This window comes from Microcaecilia unicolor, chromosome 4 (genome assembly GCF_901765095.1).
Source record: "Microcaecilia unicolor chromosome 4, aMicUni1.1, whole genome shotgun sequence".
Classification (NCBI taxonomy): domain Eukaryota; kingdom Metazoa; phylum Chordata; class Amphibia; order Gymnophiona; family Siphonopidae; genus Microcaecilia; species Microcaecilia unicolor.
The window spans coordinates 337,307,219-337,323,725 of record NC_044034.1 but is presented as its reverse complement, the minus strand read 5'-3'; the positions used below and the strand labels follow the sequence as shown (position 1 = coordinate 337,323,725).

The window sequence follows — 16,507 nt, the reverse complement described above, 5'->3', positions numbered from 1 at the left end:
CTGCCCCCCTTCAACCTCATTTCCTGTCCTCTCGTTCTACCGCCTTCCCATCTCCGGAAAAGATTTGTTTGCGGATTAATACCTTTCAAATATTTGAACGTCTGCATCATATCACCCCTGTTCCTCCTTTCCTCCAGTAAGAGAGAAACTGAAACAAATCTCTGTAAACCTGAAAGATTGAGCAAAAAATATCCAAATAAGTGGTTAGTGCTAGTATTTATCCGGATAGTGTCAATATTTAGGCTGCTGTCCTGATAACTTGGGACTGCTTTCTTTCTGTTCTATGCTATGCAAATATGTTCAGGCCCACCCTGGCACTGTTAGCATAGTGTGAAGGTGGTCTGTAAGGATACTGCCGGGCACTTCTTGGGTAGTGGCGAGTGTCCTCGTCAGCAAGATTATCCGGACTGCAGTGCTGTTATCCAGAGAAGTGCTTTTGATCAGTGAGCTGACTGCGTTTCCCAGCTAATTAAAGGTTCTTTGAGGGTACAAAAATTACAATTTATAACACCTAAGAATAGAAACCTTAATCTCTCTATATAAAACGCACCTCCAACGTTCTAATGAAGCCGGAAGTCTCCAAAAGTTCTAAGTTTGTAGTTGTGTAGATCGCTGTTTGCCCATGAGTGTCTGCCCCACCCTCGCGTCAGAACGTGATGACGTCGAGGGCGGAGCACTGACACTCACCGAATCGCATCGCTCACCCATTGCTACGCGATGAAACGTGACGTCAGACGCATCACGGACCTATCACAGCTCACACAGCTCATTTTCATACATTATATTACACATAGTACAACAAAAAAAGCTATTATTAAACATGAAAAAACATTTATGATAATACTTCCATTTGAAACATTAATGGCAGAAAGTCATCACCTTGCTAGCGCCCGTTTCATTTGTTTCGGAAACGGGCCTTTTTTACTAGTTATAAAATATATCAGTAGATCACAGTAGAACCATACAAAATGTAAACAATTCCTAACGGAGCTCTGCCAGTCCCTCACTCTCACCGAGGAAGAGATGTAGCGCATCACATAACAAAAATATTCCCTCCAAATTTCTTCATAATAAAGAGCTTATAAATGAAAAGTGTAATATAACATAGTAACATAGTAGATGACGGCAGAAAAAGACCTGCACGGCCCATCCAGTCTGCCCAACAAGATAAACTCATATGTGCTACTTGTTGTGTATACCCTACCTTGATTTGTACCTGTCCTCTTCAGGGCACAGACCGTATAAGTCTGCCCACCACTATCCCCGCCTCCCAACCACCAGCCCCGCCTCCAACCATCGGCTCTGGCACAGACCATATAAGTCTGCCCAGCATTATCCCCGCCTCCCAACCACCAGCCCCGGCACAGACCATATAAGTCTGCCCAGCACTATCCAACACACACTCCCTCTTAGCACTGTCATGACTAAAGTGAGACTTGGGCACTTGTGACGTTTGAAAGAACCACACACCCATGGTGGTTTAGCAACTAAAAATTCAGTTCTCTGTTTTTGATTATGTAAGAGCTGGGATGTATTCATAAACTGTCGCGTTTTCAAAACTGGAACCACGTTTGTGAGCCCTTGGGCCACTGCCGAGAAGCGGCAGCGGCAGGCAAAACCACCCCACACCAATGACAAGGCAGAGCTTTAATGACCAGTTCGGCTTCACCTGCACCTGGCCATTTTTCACCAGAATGAGCCTCTGGCTTCAGGTGGCCGGCAGGACTTACTGGACAAGGCAGGACTGGACAACAGCTAGGCAGCACAGGGACAGAGGGTCAGAGGGGAAAGGAACATACAGGGACAGCAGGGCAAGGAATGGGTACAAAAAAGGACAGGACTGAAAGCTGAAAACAGCCACTAAAACAGGGAGCAAAATACTGACTAACAAGACACAAAACTAAAAGCTGCAGAGCAGCCAGTAAAAATACAAACAGACAAGGCCTAAACACAGAACTACAACTCAGAGACAAGACAAGCAAACAAACAAACAAACAAACAAACAACAATCTAATCTAACTATCCACAGACTAGCAAGAACAGACAAGAATCAAGGCAAGAATAAACTAGAAACTGGAAACAGCAGAAGTGCATCAGCACCCCAACATACCAGGGCCTTACACGATGCAAAGGCAAAGCAGAAATGTTTCAAGATGGCTAATAAACCCAGAAGCAGTTGAGGCTCAGCTGCTGCAATCACCAGGCAGCTACGGGTGCTGTGCAGGCTCAAACAACACAAGCAAACCTGGCAGCCTGGAAGATCCGGACCGGACTCAGCAGAAATCTGGAACGGGTGATGGTCCATAGCAGCCACCTGTTCTGGCCACCAGAGGGCAAGGAAAGCACAGACATAACATAAACACAGGGAGATAATTGTATAAAGTCTCTTTAGCTTGTATGTGGCTTTGTACACCCACAAATGTCCTGTTATAAAATACTGACCAGAGTCGGGCAAAGATGATTTAAAGGGGGGGGGGGGGGGTTATATGTGTTGCATAGTGTTCTGGGTTTTTCAGGAGTTTGGGGTAAGGAGGGCTGTTTCGAGATGCAGCTAAGAGACAATCCGGCTATCTTTGGTAAGGGGGAGGGTGGGGTGGGGGTTTTGGTCTAAATAAGGTGTGGGCTGTGTGGGTAGTTATTGTACATTAGTTTTGTTTCCTTATACCGTGTTGTATGGTTTGGGTATCGGTTGTAAAGCACTATTTTCAATAAAACTGACTTTAATTAAAAGGAAGGGTGGGTAGGGGGGAGGGGTGGGTTGTTCGGGGATAAAAGAAGAAAACGATTTGACGTTGAAAGAGGGATCGACAGTTGTCTGTTGTATTAGTAATGTTATTTGTTGAAATATTATGAATGTATATTTTACATAATACGTCAATAAACAGATTTAAACATAAAGTACTGACCAGTGTGAAAATATGCACCATGACATGATGACATGTAGCTCTCCAGGAGGTATGAACAGGACCAGGGTGCAGGCGGAGTTCAGAAGTACACATATAGATTATAACATATGCTAATCTATATGTGTACATGAATAATTCAGGCACAGACATTTAGATCCACTTAAAAGCAGGTGTAAATGTCGACTGTTGCAAGTAGGCGCAATTTCTGCCATTTATGTTAGCATTTTATAAACATACTTGGGCATCTATCCTGCTTATAATCGAAAGAGAAAAACGCCTATATTGCGACCCAAATTGGGAGATGGGCGTCTTTCTCCCGTGGGGGCCCAAATCGGTATAATCGAAAGCCGATTTTGGGCGTTTCCAACTGCAATCTATCGCAGAAACGGGTAAAGTTGACAGGGGCGTGTCGGAGGCGGAACTGGGGCGTGGTTATCGGCCGAGGAGAGATGGGTGTCTTTAGCTGATAATTGAAAAAAAAGGCGTTTTTACCGCGATTTTGGGTCACTTTTTTTGGACCCTTTTTTTTCAGGAACAAGTCCCAAAAAAGTGCCCCAACTGACCAGATGACCACTGGAGGGAATCGGGGATGACCTCCCCGGACTCCCCCAGTGGTCACTAACCCCCTCCCACCACAAAAACCCCACTTTACAAACTTTTTTCCAGCCTGTATGCCAGCCTCAAATGCCGTACCCACCTCCATGACAGCAGAATGTGTTCTATCCTCTGACAGCCTTTCCTTGGTTCTGATGTGGCTCTCGGGTGAGTGTGACACCTTTTCTGTTAAGGGCACTGCAGAGTCACATCAGCAATGTATTGTGGTGGGTGTAGGGTATTGGGCTCCGTGATTCCACTAGCTTGTGCTACATGCTCACGATGTTGGTAGTTGGTAGGCTCAACTCCCATGTGCTTTTCCCTCTGCTGGGTCAGAGTGTGCCCTGTTTTGTTTCCGGTAGTCCATGAGGTAGTGGCCATTTTTGTAAGCCAGTTTTAGATCCCTTTCACGTGTTAGCCACGTTAGAGAACTTAGTTCTTACCTTGAATGTGGCTGAAAGAGGGCATTGTACAGCATTCTGTCAGCTCTGACCTACTGCTAATCTCAGTACCAGGGAGACTCGTTGCCAGAGGGGCACAACCTCTGATCTGCAGTTAACTGTGAGTAAGCGTGCTTATTCCAATAAAGGACATTTTCGGAGACATTAGTCTTCAGGTGTCAACTGGTGTGCCAATGTTATATAGCAGCAACAAGTCCTAGAGGCCTGCCTGTCTGCAGGTCCCTGGAGCACTTTTAGTGGGTACCGCAGTGCACTTCAGCCAGGTGGACCCAGACCCATCCCCCTACCTGTAACACTTGTGCTGGTAAATGGGAGGCCTCCAAAACCCACTGTACCCACATGTAGGTGCCCCTTCACCCCTAAGAGCTATGGTAGTGTTGTACATTTGTGGGTAGTGGGTTTGGGGGGAGGGAGGTTGGGTGCTCAACACCCGTGGTAACGGAGCTATGCATGTGGGAGCGTTGTCTGAAGTCCACCGCACTGACCTCTAGGGTGCCCAGTTGGTGTCCTGGCATGTCAGGGGGACGAGTGTACTAAGAATCGTGGCCCCTCCCATGACCAAATGGCTTGGATTAGGACGTTTTTGAGCTGGGCGTTTTTAGTTTCCATTATCGCTAAAAAAAACAAACGCCCAGCTCAAAAAACGTCCATTTTTTCGAAAATACAGTCTGTCCCGCCTCTTCACGTATCCGTTTTCGGACATAGACGCCCATGGAGATAGGCGTTCGCGTTCGATTATGCCCCTCTATGTGTCTTCATAAAATAGCACTTAAGTCAGTGCTTACTTGCCCTCTTAAACTGGGTGCCCCCTTATAACAGTACCCTCTGAATGGGAAAAAGACTTGGTAAATCAGGCCAATACTTAAGTTATCACTGGGGAATTAAGCAGAAATAGAAAACGTATAAACAAGTTTCACACTCAAAATTACAAATTCTAAAATATACAAACTATTTATTCAAATTCTAGAAATACATGTATGAAATTACATTTAACAGTTCTCCATATCAGATCACAAAAATAAAACATTTTACAATTCTCACATACAACTTGACAGAATCTGTATTCCAGCAGCTGGCAGTTTCACAGGGGTTACCAATCCAAATAATAAATGAGTATGCAGCAAATGGAAAAGGATTAAACGGACACCGAGAATATTCTATTAAAATCTGAGTCTATAAGGTGCCAGTTCTTTGGAAGCTGATGGATACTTTTTAAAATAGTCTTGTGCATCTGTAATTCTTGTTTCTCTTTCCCATAACAGTACCTACTAAGAAGCCAGTTCCGACTAGGAAGCCAAATGCTGGTAAGATTTTCTTGCTATAAATGTGCTGAGTCTTCCTTGTATATAGTGGTAAATTCTGTAAATGATGCCTAAAAAACTTGGTGCCGAAAAAAAATGCTTAAGCGATATTCTATAAGCCACGATTAAAGCTCAGACCAGCTTATAGAATATACGCTTATCGGAAAGTCGTGTGTAAATTTAGGCACGGCCATGTGCACCAACGAAAACGTGCAAATGCCCGCAGCTAAATTCTCATGCGGAGCACCAGTATTCTGTAATTATGCGTGTAACTTGAAGCCACGCCCCTGCGCTGCCCCAAAACACCCATGACCCATTTCTATTCCCCTTTTTTGGTGCATTGGTCCCAATTAAACTAATTAGTACCAATAATTGCTTGTTAAAAAAAGCCAATTATTGGCATTGGCTTGTTCAATTAGTCGTGCAGATCATGAATTGCATGTGCAAATTTTGGTGACCTTTACAGAATCTGGGGGGAAAATGTTTTTAAAATGAAATCTGAACTGATCTTGAACAAGTGGTAAAATTTTAAATAATACTGAGCACAGGGGAATGTCTGTATCCTTGGATTAAATTTTATTCTTCCGATCAAATACCGCATACAGTTCAAGCTTCTCCTTATTACCTACAAATGCACTCAGTCTGCTGCCCCTCACTACCCCTCATCTCCCCTTTCGTTCCCGTCCTAAACCTCCGCTCACAGGACAAATCCCTCCTCTCAGTACCCTTCTCCACCACCGCCAACTCCAGGCTCCGCCCATTCTGCCTTGCCTCACCCTATGCTTGGAATCAACTTCCTGAGCCCTTACGCCAAGCCCCTCCCTACCCATCTTCAAATCCTTGCTCAAAGCCCACCTCTTCAATGTTGCTTTCGGCACCTAACCTTTATACCTTTCAGGAAATCTAGACTGCCCCTACTTGACTGACTGTACATTTGTCCTTTAGATTGTAAGCTCTTTGAGCAGGGACTGTCCTTCTATGTTAAATTGTACAGCGCTGCGTAACCCTAGTAGCGCTTTAGAAATGTTAAATAGTAGTAGTAGTAAATAGAAAGGGGCCCTTTTACTAATCTGGCATGACAGTTTGTGCTAATTCACTGTGTTAGGTGAGGGACTGTAAGTGGAAAATAGTATGGACTGCACCATGTGTCACTTGTGTAGTTAGCATGGATGTAGTTAACGCCTACTCAAGAGGAGCCAGTGCGCATCTGCACTAATTGCAAACAGTCAAAATACACAATAAAGAACATGTGACCCTGCTCTTCTGCCGATTGCCTGGCCCTTAGGCTGCTTTTCCTCTCAAAACCGAGCATGCGCGCCTGAGAGGAAGAGCAGAAGAGCTGCACTAGAGTTGCTCCTCCGGGTCCTTCCCAGCCTCTAAGGGGGGGAGGGGGGGGGCCCGGCTGCGGCACCAGAGTTTTCTCTCTCCTGCTCCTGTCTGGACGCGATCACTCAGGTTCCGGCAGGAGAGAGAGAGAGAGAGACCCCGGGCCCGGGAAATTTGCCCCACTTCCCCCCCCCCCCCCCCTCCTCTCTTTGCGGCCCTGGAGCTGGCAATTAAAAGGAGCTGAAATTTTTTTTAAAAAGGTAGAAAACAAGCAAAACACTCTGCTGGGTGTTCACACAGTTCAGACGGGATCCACTGTGAGATGTTAATTTCCTAGGCAGTTCCTCGAGAGCTGTAATAGTGGATACCAGGGCCGTCGAGAGACTGAGCCGGGCCCGGGGCAGAATCGTCATCGCTGCCGCCCCCCCCCCCCAATCGTCATCACCACCGCCGCCCCCACCCCTCCCACCTGCCCGAAGTACCTTGGCTGGCTCCGCCAGCTGCAGGCAGCGTGACTCCTTCCTCTGCCCAGCATTGCCTGCCCCTGCAGCTGCTTTCCTCAAGGTTACACATTCTCAGTCTCAAAACTGAGCATGTGTGGCCTGAGGGCCCAGCAGCTGCTAGGCAGACAATGCAAGGGGGAGCCCTGCGCTGGAGTTTTCTCTCTCCTGCTCCTGTCGGGACACGATCACCCGAGTCCTGTCAGGAGCAGGAGAGAGAGAGAGAGACCCCTGCGCCGGGCCCTCCCAGGAGGCCCAGGCCCGGAGAATTCCCCCCCCCCCCCCCCCCCGGCCCCTCCTCTCGGTGGCCATGGTGGATACTTCTTTACTTGAGAAACTTCTGGACCAGGTGGTAGCGGTGTAACATTTGATGAAATAAAACCTTTTAGAGCCGTAGTCCTTCTGGGCCAAATGGCTCCAAGTTCAGTTCTTTCCTATTCCCTGTTCTGAGTGAAATTTATGCTGTGTACCTCTGGTTAATGGTAGAGATTTTTCTGTGGAAGTCCCTGTGTGTCTGCACCGGCTTTAGACAGGGAAAGTGACTTGTCTCTGTATCCAGTGGAGCCTTTTTGCACTATTTTGGTTTAAGCTCTGTGGTAATTCAGCTCTGTTTTCTGGCTTGGGAATTCTCCTGCTGGCTGGCGTCCCTGGAAATCAGGGGCTAAATCTGTGGATTGCTGCAGCTCCACCATCTCCAGTCTGTTCTTTGGTTCTCTCTCAGCTCCCTGCTTCCAACAGACAATTCCTCAGTTGCACCAGAAACCCCCATAGTTCAAACAGATCATGGAATCAAGCAACTTCCTGTGGATTTTACTGATGTGCTAAGGATAAATGTTCAGTTTTTTTGTACGTACAAGTGGACTGAAACCTCTTTATAGTGAGCCCCTCCCTCCGTCCGCCCTCCCCAAACATTTCAATGCAATAACTGCAGAGGTCAGGCTGGGCGCACCCCCTAATAATTACTGTATAGCCTTTTCACTTACGTTTTGCTGTTTAAAGCGTGGTACTTGCAAAAACTTACCACACTTTAATAAAATGGTCCCTAATTATCTCAAAAGCACTGTGAGAATTCATTTATTCTGAAAAGATTTTTTTTATGGCGAGGCCACATGACTTGTAGCATTCATTCCTTTGAATAGGATAGAAATTATAGTGTAGGGGTTGGATTAGTCAGTAAAAGTTAACTTCCTACCCCCAATATCAAGACAATTTTAAAGGTCAACATTTTGCATCAATACTTTCTTTCTGTAAGAATTGTAAACATCTTAATCAGTTTCCTAGAGTTTTAAAGTATTAACACTTAGGCTGCATTTACTAAGCAGCGCTAAGGGCACGCTAGCATTTTTAGTGCACTCTAAACGCTAAAGACACCCATAGGAATATATGGGTGTCTCTAGCGTTTAGCGCATGTTAAAAACGCTAGCACGTCTTAGTAAACAGGGCCCTGAGTATGTTTACAAAACTAAGAATGACTTCACATCAAGTTTGTAAGTTTTATGATTCTACGTGAGATTGGTTCTTTTGTATTCAGTTGTCAATATTGAAAGTTAGATACAGTTACTTTACAATGTACAATGTTTATTTTAAAATCTGTAAATAAAATAAAACATTAAGAATATATTCTTATTGCTTTGTAATAAAAGCATGACTGTTGTATCATGAATAAGATGATTCCTTGGGAAAGCCAACGTTCCAGCCCAAACCAGTTTTGCACTGTATGGGACTAAGCTCGGAGCCTGCGATCCACTGTGGATGTGTCATTAGCTCAGAAATACACAACTTGCTAGATGAATACTGGGAGGGGGGGTCCTTTTACTATGGTGTGCTGAAAAATGGCCTGCGCTGGTGTAGACGTATGTATTGGGCGCAGGCCTTATTTTTTTAAGCCGAAAATAAGCATACAGCAAAATAAAAATTGGCGCGCGTCCATTTTGGGCCTGAGACCTTATCACCTCCCATTGACCTAGCTGTAAAGTTTCGCGTGTTAACCGGGCAGTAATGATCAGTGCGCGTGCAATGATGATTATCGCCTGCTTAGCGCCACGCACCAGAAATTTTCCGGGACACGTAGTGGGCGCACGTAGAAAATGAAATTACCGCCTGGGCCTTGCGGTAGCCGGACGTAATTCAAAATTGACGCACGTAGGACGTGCGTACGTGCCTACACAGCTTAAAAGGGCTTCTGGAAGCATTTAACTTGAATTCATAAACATCCAAAACACAAAACCTGGTGATATGAATAATCTACTCCTATGCCCACCTGTTCTTTTCTTACTGTGCAAAAGAAAAAAAAAAGATTTGGGGGGTAAAGAAGGCTGTTCTTCCCATATCCTTTACAGTGTATGGTGGGACACATTTAAAATATATACAGGCTTTGGTTAAACAATAAAAACAGATTTTGGGCTCAATATTCAGTTTGTGACGTTCTGCAGTTTTTACAGTGCTGACTACAGCAGACAATCAGACCCGGATATTCAATGCTGGGCCTTAATGTAGGAACCGGCATTGAATATTTGGACCATGTGTGGCTGCCACATGTTATCCAGGTGCCGGACGATATTCGACCTGCCACTCGGATAATTGTCCAGAAGTCAGGAGAATCTTTTTTGCTACCCTAGCTTTCTTCGGGCATGTGCCCAATTAGTGGACTGAATAAGAACATAAGAATAGCCATACTGGGTCAGACCAATGTTCCATCTAGCGCAGTATCCTGTTTCCAACAGTGGCCAATCCAGGTCACAAGTACCTGGCAGAAACCAAAGAGTAGCAACATTCCTTGGTACCAATCCCAGGGCAAGCAGTGACTTCTCCAGGTCTGTCTCAATAGCAGACGATTTACTTTTCTTCCAGGAGCTTGTCCAAACCTTTTTTTAAACCCAGATATGCTAACTGCTGTTGCAACATCCTCTGGCATCAAGTTCCAGAGCTTAACTATTCATTGAGTGAAAACAATATTTTCTCCTATTTGTTTTCAAAGTATTTTCCATGTAATTTCATCTTGTCCCCCTTGGTCTTTGTACTTTTTGAAAGTGTAAAAAATCAATTCACTTCTACCCGATCTACACCACTCAGGATTTTGTAGACTTCAGTCATATCCCCCCTCAGCCGTCTCTTTTCTAAGCTGAAGAGGCCTAGCCTCTAGACTTTCCTCATATGGGAGCAGTTCCATCCCTTCTATCAGTTTGGACATTCTATTTTGAGCATTTTCTAATTCTGCTATATATATTTTTTTAATATGGCTACCAAAATTGAACACAATACTCAAGGTGAGGGTTACACCATTGAGCAATACAGAGGCATTATAATATTTTTGTTGTTATTTTGCATTCCTCTCCTAATAGTTCCTAGCATCCTGTTTGCTTTTTTTTGGCTGCCGCCGCACACTGGGCAGAAGATTTCAGCGTATTGTCTACAATGACACCTAGATCTTTTTCTTGAGTGCTGATGCCCAAGGTGGTCCCTAGCATCAGGTACCTATGATTCGGATTATTCTTCCAATGTGCATCACTTAATTTCATTTGGCATTTGGATGCCCAGTCTTCTGAATTCCTAAGGTCTTCCTGCAATTTTTCACAGTCTGCGTATGTTTTAACAACCTTGAATAGTTTTCTGTTATCTGCAAATTTAATCATCTGACTTGTTCCAATTTCCAGATAATTTTTAAATATATTAAATAGCCCCAGTCTGAGTACAGATCCCTGGGGCACTCCACTTTTCACCTTCCTCCACTGAGAAAAATGGCCATCTAACCCTGTTTTCTGTCCAATAACTAATTCCTAATCCACAAAAGAACATTTTCTCCTATCCCATGACTTTTTAATTTTCTCAGGAGTCTTTCATGAAGAGTTTTTGTCAAAAGCTTTCTGAAAATCTAGATACACTACATCAACCGCCTCACCTTTAGCCACATGTTTATTCACGCCTTCAAAGAAATGAAGCAAATTGGCGAACCAAGACTTTTCTTGGCTGAACCCATATGGACTCGTCCTATTAAATTACTAGCTGTTGAGCCCGTAAAAACGGGCTGGTTTTGGGGTTTTCCTTCCCCCTCCCCGCGAGGTCGCCACCGCTACCGTTCCCCACCCCCGGAGTCGCTGCCATCCCTCCACCCGGCCCGGGCCTTCTCTCTGCTACTAAACTTACACACATCCATTTGCCGGAACGCAGCACGCACATCAGCTGAGCTGCCGTCGGCCCTTCCTTCTCTGCCTGTGTCCCGCCCTCCTGTGACGTAACGTCAGCGAGGGCGGGACACAGGCAGGGAAGGAAGGCCGACGGCAGCTCAGCTGATGTGCGTGCTGCGTTCCGGCGAATGGATGTGTAAGTTTAGTAGCGGAGAGAGGGCCCGGGCCGGGTGTGTGTGTGTGGGGGGGGGGGGGGAACGGTAGCGGCGACCTCGGGCGGGGGGGGAGCGGTATCAACCTCGGCGGCGCAGTTTCCCTCTCTGTCCCGCCCTCGTCATCACGTATTGACGCGGGGGCGGGACAGAGAGGGAAGTCTCTACTGCGCATTTGCGAGTGAGTCGGTCACTCGCTGTTTATATGTTTGATGTTTGTCTATGTGTTGCGCAATGTTATTCTTTATATCAGTTTCCTGGATCACCCCTGGAACCCTTTTTAAAAATTGGCGTTATTATAGCGTAATTCTGCTTCCGACCAGACTCTGCCCCAGCACAAACTGGATAGTGCCATGGCAGTCTCCCTGCATTTCCTACAGTACTATCAGCAGTCTCTCCTGCCTGCTTAAATCATTTAAAATATGGTGCCCTTTGTTTCTGAAGCCAACAACTAGTCTGCCTGCTCCTATATGCCACTGGGTCAGTTGGAACCATGACTGGGATCCTTGTACTGTGATCCTTCAATTACAACTGTCTGTGGATTATTCCTTCCTTTTCTCCAAAATACCTAGTCTAATCGTTAGAGCAACCAGAGTTCTGAAGTGGGCCTGAATGATTCCTCCCCCCTCCTTCTGTACTACTCTTCCCCCCCCCCCCCCCCCCCGCAATGAACTTTCAGACCCATAAGTCCTCCTTCTCCCAGCTTTTAATAATCAAACTGATCATGATCATGGAGACCTCACGATTCCCCCTCCCAGCAGAACAATCCTGCCCAAAACATTTAGGGCTCATTTTACAATTCCTGTGGGCTTCGTTGCAAAATAGCCCTCAATAAGGTACTGTGGTAAATATTGTAACTGGGTAAAAGATTTTGTTGAAATTATCTATTCTAGAAGCAGGTATCGTTCAAACAGAGTATATTCATATTTATTTATGTACAGTGGGGGAAATAAGTATTTGATCCCTTGCTGATTTTGTAAGTTTGCCCACTGACAAAGACATGAGCAGCCCATAATTGAAGGGTAGGTTATTGGTAACAGTGAGAGATAGCACATCACAAATTAAATCCGGAAAATCACATTGTGGAAAGTATATGAATTTATTTGCATTCTGCAGAGGGAAATAAGTATTTGATCCCCCACCAACCAGTAAGAGATCTGGCCCCTACAGACCAGGTAGATGCTCCAAATCAACTCGTTACCTGCATGACAGACAGCTGTCGGCAATGGTCACCTGTATGAAAGACACCTGTCCACAGACTCAGTGAATCAGTCAGACTCTAACCTCTACAAAATGGCCAAGAGCAAGGAGCTGTCTAAGGATGTCAGGGACAAGATCATACACCTGCACAAGGCTGGAATGGGCTACAAAACCATCAGTAAGACGCTGGGCAAGAAGGAGACAACTGTTGGTGCCATAGTAAGAAAATGGAAGAAGTACAAAATGACTGTCAATCGACAAAGATCTGGGGCTCCATGCAAAATCTCACCTCGTGGGGTATCCTTGATCATGAGGAAGGTTAGAAATCAGCCTACAACTACAAGGGGGGAACTTGTCAATGATCTCAAGGCAGCTGGGACCACTGTCACCACGAAAACCATTGGTAACACATTACGACATAACGGATTGCAATCCTGCAGTGCCCGCAAGGTCCCCCTGCTCCGGAAGGCACATGTGACGGCCCGTCTGAAGTTTGCCAGTGAACACCTGGATGATGCCGAGAGTGATTGGGAGAAGGTGCTGTGGTCAGATGAGACAAAAATTGAGCTCTTTGGCATGAACTCAACTCGCCGTGTTTGGAGGAAGAGAAATGCTGCCTATGACCCAAAGAACACCGTCCCCACTGTCAAGCATGGAGGCGGAAATGTTATGTTTTGGGGGTGTTTCTCTGCTAAGGGCACAGGACTACTTCACCGCATCAATGGGAGAATGGATGGGGCCATGTACCGTACAATTCTGAGTGACAACCTCCTTCCCTCCGCCAGGGCCTTAAAAATGGGTCGTGGCTGGGTCTTCCAGCACGACAATGACCCAAAACATACAGCCAAGGCAACAAAGGAGTGGCTCAGGAAGAAGCACATTAGGGTCATGGAGTGGCCTAGCCAGTCACCAGACCTTAATCCCATTGAAAACTTATGGAGGGAGCTGAAGCTGCGAGTTGCCAAGCGACAGCCCAGAACTCTTAATGATTTAGAGATGATCTGCAAAGAGGAGTGGACCAAAATTCCTCCTGACATGTGTGCAAACCTCATCATCAACTACAGAAGACGTATGACCGCTGTGCTTGCCAACAAGGGTTTTGCCACCAAGTATTAGGTCTTGTTTGCCAGAGGGATCAAATACTTATTTCCCTCTGCAGAATGCAAATAAATTCATATACTTTCCACAATGTGATTTTCCGGATTTAATTTGTGATGTGCTATCTCTCACTGTTACCAATAACCTACCCTTCAATTATGGGCTGCTCATGTCTTTGTCAGTGGGCAAACTTACAAAATCAGCAAGGGATCAAATACTTATTTCCCCCACTGTATGTATGTGTATTTACTACTATTTAACATTTAACCAAATCTACCAATTATGCTCAGAAAGGGTTACAAAAGTTACATAAATAATATAAATATGCAATAAAATAAGCAATGTACACAAAATAAACCGAAAAAATATAAAACATAGTTATCTCGTCAATCCTAACCCATGAAAGCACACCCAATAAACAGAAAAGTTACAGTACCCTTACACAATTCTAATAATCTAAGAAGTAAACAGAAAAGTTTTGATACTCATATAATATTTTTAATAATCTCTTCAACAAAGCCTACCATAAGACCCCTTAACCATACACTACACACCACTACTCCTACCTTATTCTGCTCTCTTCTACTATTTTTTTTAATTTTTGTTACATTTGTACCCCTCACTTTCCCACTCATGGCAGGCTCAATGTGGCTTACATATTATATACAGGTACTTATTTGTACCTGGGGCAATGGTGGGTTAAGTGACTTGCCCAGAGTCACAAGGAGCTGCCTGTGCCTGCAGTGGGAATTGAACCCAGTTCCCCAGGACCAAAGTCCACCACCTTAACCAGTAGGCCACTCCTCCACTAGCTCCATTCCATGTAGAAGCCTGCCCTTGCAGCTGCGCAGGCTTCTACATGGAATGTTGCTAGTGGAATAGCAACATTCCATTTAGAATCTCCAATAGTAGCAACATTCCATGTAGAATCTCCAATAGTATCTATATTAGTTTTGTTACATTTGTACCCTGCGCTTTCCCACTCATGGCAGGCTCAATGCGGCTTACATGGGGCAATGGAGAGTTAAGTGACTTGTCCAGAGTCACAAGGAGCTGCCTGTGCCTGAAGTGGGCATCGAACTCAGTTCCCCAGGACCAAAGTCCACCACCCTAACCACTAGGCCACTCCTCCACTATAACTGATTGATTAGAAAGTTCTGACATCCTTGACATCTTAGCAACAACAATTGTATTTTGTACCCTGAAATGGCGCTGCCATAACAGGTCTTTGTAAGCCACGTTGAGCCTGCAAATAGGTGGGAAAATGTGGGATACAAATGCAATAAATAAATATATCTAAAAGATGAAGGAATGCTATTCCATAGGGGGAAAAAAAGAAGAACCAAGAAGATGCCCATTTTCGGGCACATTCAAGCCGGAAAGAATTGGTAGAAGGTAGGGAAAAACATCTCTCATTTTGCAAATGTAAGGGATGAATAGTTATGCAAACTTTCAATTTCTTCAAAAGATATTTAATTATTTAATCAAGCTTATCATGTCCCTTCCTGATGTTCTTTTGAGATGTTTAACACCGGTCCACTGGAATCTCTTTTTTTTTTCACCCTTTTTCTTTTAAGTTTTGATGACTTCTTCTTTCTCCTTTCTTTGCTGATTTGTGTCTTTTTACTGTCCTATTAAACATTGGCATTCCCTTCTTACTCTGTGTTTAGCCTGTACACCGCTCTACTCTGCTTGCCACTTGAGCGGTATAGTAAGTTCTCAATAAACTAGAAACTATTTAGGTGAAGTCCCATGGAAAACCTTAAATGCCAAAACCAGCAACTTGAAGGAACAGCGCTTCTCAACAGGAAGCCAATGCAAGGTCTAAGGAACAGGAGTAATGTGACAGAATTAGTGGAATTAGATAAAAGTCGGGCAGCAGCATTTTGCAACCATTGGAGTCTCTTGAGGCTTTTGGTTGGTATCGAAAGAAAGCCCAGCATCTAAATCGGCTCCTAAGCTATACTGAGTTTCCCTTTTGAGAACTGGTGCAAATCCTGCAGGTAAAAATGCCTGTGGACTTAGCTGCAAAATGTACTCTCTTAAAAACCTGAAGGCTTCTAAAATACAGGAGAGTGCAACTTTTTTTCATACTTTGCTGTCTAAAATACAGTTCAAAATGCATTAAAGTCAGAGCTTGTTTCACTGATCTACCCAACGTACACCTCACTTTCTGTATAAAAGAAACAACGATAGAAATATTCAAAATATAATTAAGAGCCATACAAGAAACCAAAAAGTGTTTTTCTTGCATGGTTCTTCTCAAACACTTCTTGGAAATAGAGGAGCCCTTTAGCTAAGGTGCTTCTAAAAATGGCCTGCGCTGGTGTAGGTGCAGGTCAATTTGCTCAGCACACCTGGTAAAAAAAAAGGCATTTTGTTTTGTGCTGGAAAATAGACGTGCAGCAAAATTAAAACCAGCGTGTGTCCGTTTTCGGGCTGAGACCTTACTGCCACCCATTGACTTAGCGGTAAGGTCTCACGCGCTAACTGGGCAGTAAGCGGCCAGTTCGTGTAAACTGCTGATTACCGCTGGATAAGTGCCACACGGTAGAAAATAGAAAATATTTTCTACCACATGTTTGGACCCGCGTCAAAAATGGAATTACCGTCCGGGGCATGCACTGACCGATTGGTAGTGCTATTTTGACGTGTTTTGGATGAACGTAGGCACCTACACACCTTTGTAAAAGGGCCCCAGAGATGGCAGTGCATTTATCGAATCTAATCTGGAACATTTGTTACCTACTTGATCCTGAAAAGGATCCAAAGTAGCATCGGAAAG

At 44.8% G+C, this 16,507-nt stretch overlaps 1 protein-coding gene across 5 annotated transcripts in view; it reads left to right on the top strand.

Moving 5' to 3' along the window:
• Positions 1-16,507, top strand: part of LOC115469438 (CD99 antigen-like) — a 153,223-nt gene that overhangs the window by 70,068 nt on the left and 66,648 nt on the right. For all 5 annotated transcript variants that reach the window (XM_030202089.1, XM_030202087.1, XM_030202086.1 and 2 more), the window contains exon 3: positions 5,224-5,265. In XM_030202089.1, the coding sequence (XP_030057949.1) occupies positions 5,224-5,265 (42 nt within the window). The remainder of the gene's footprint in view (positions 1-5,223; positions 5,266-16,507) is intronic.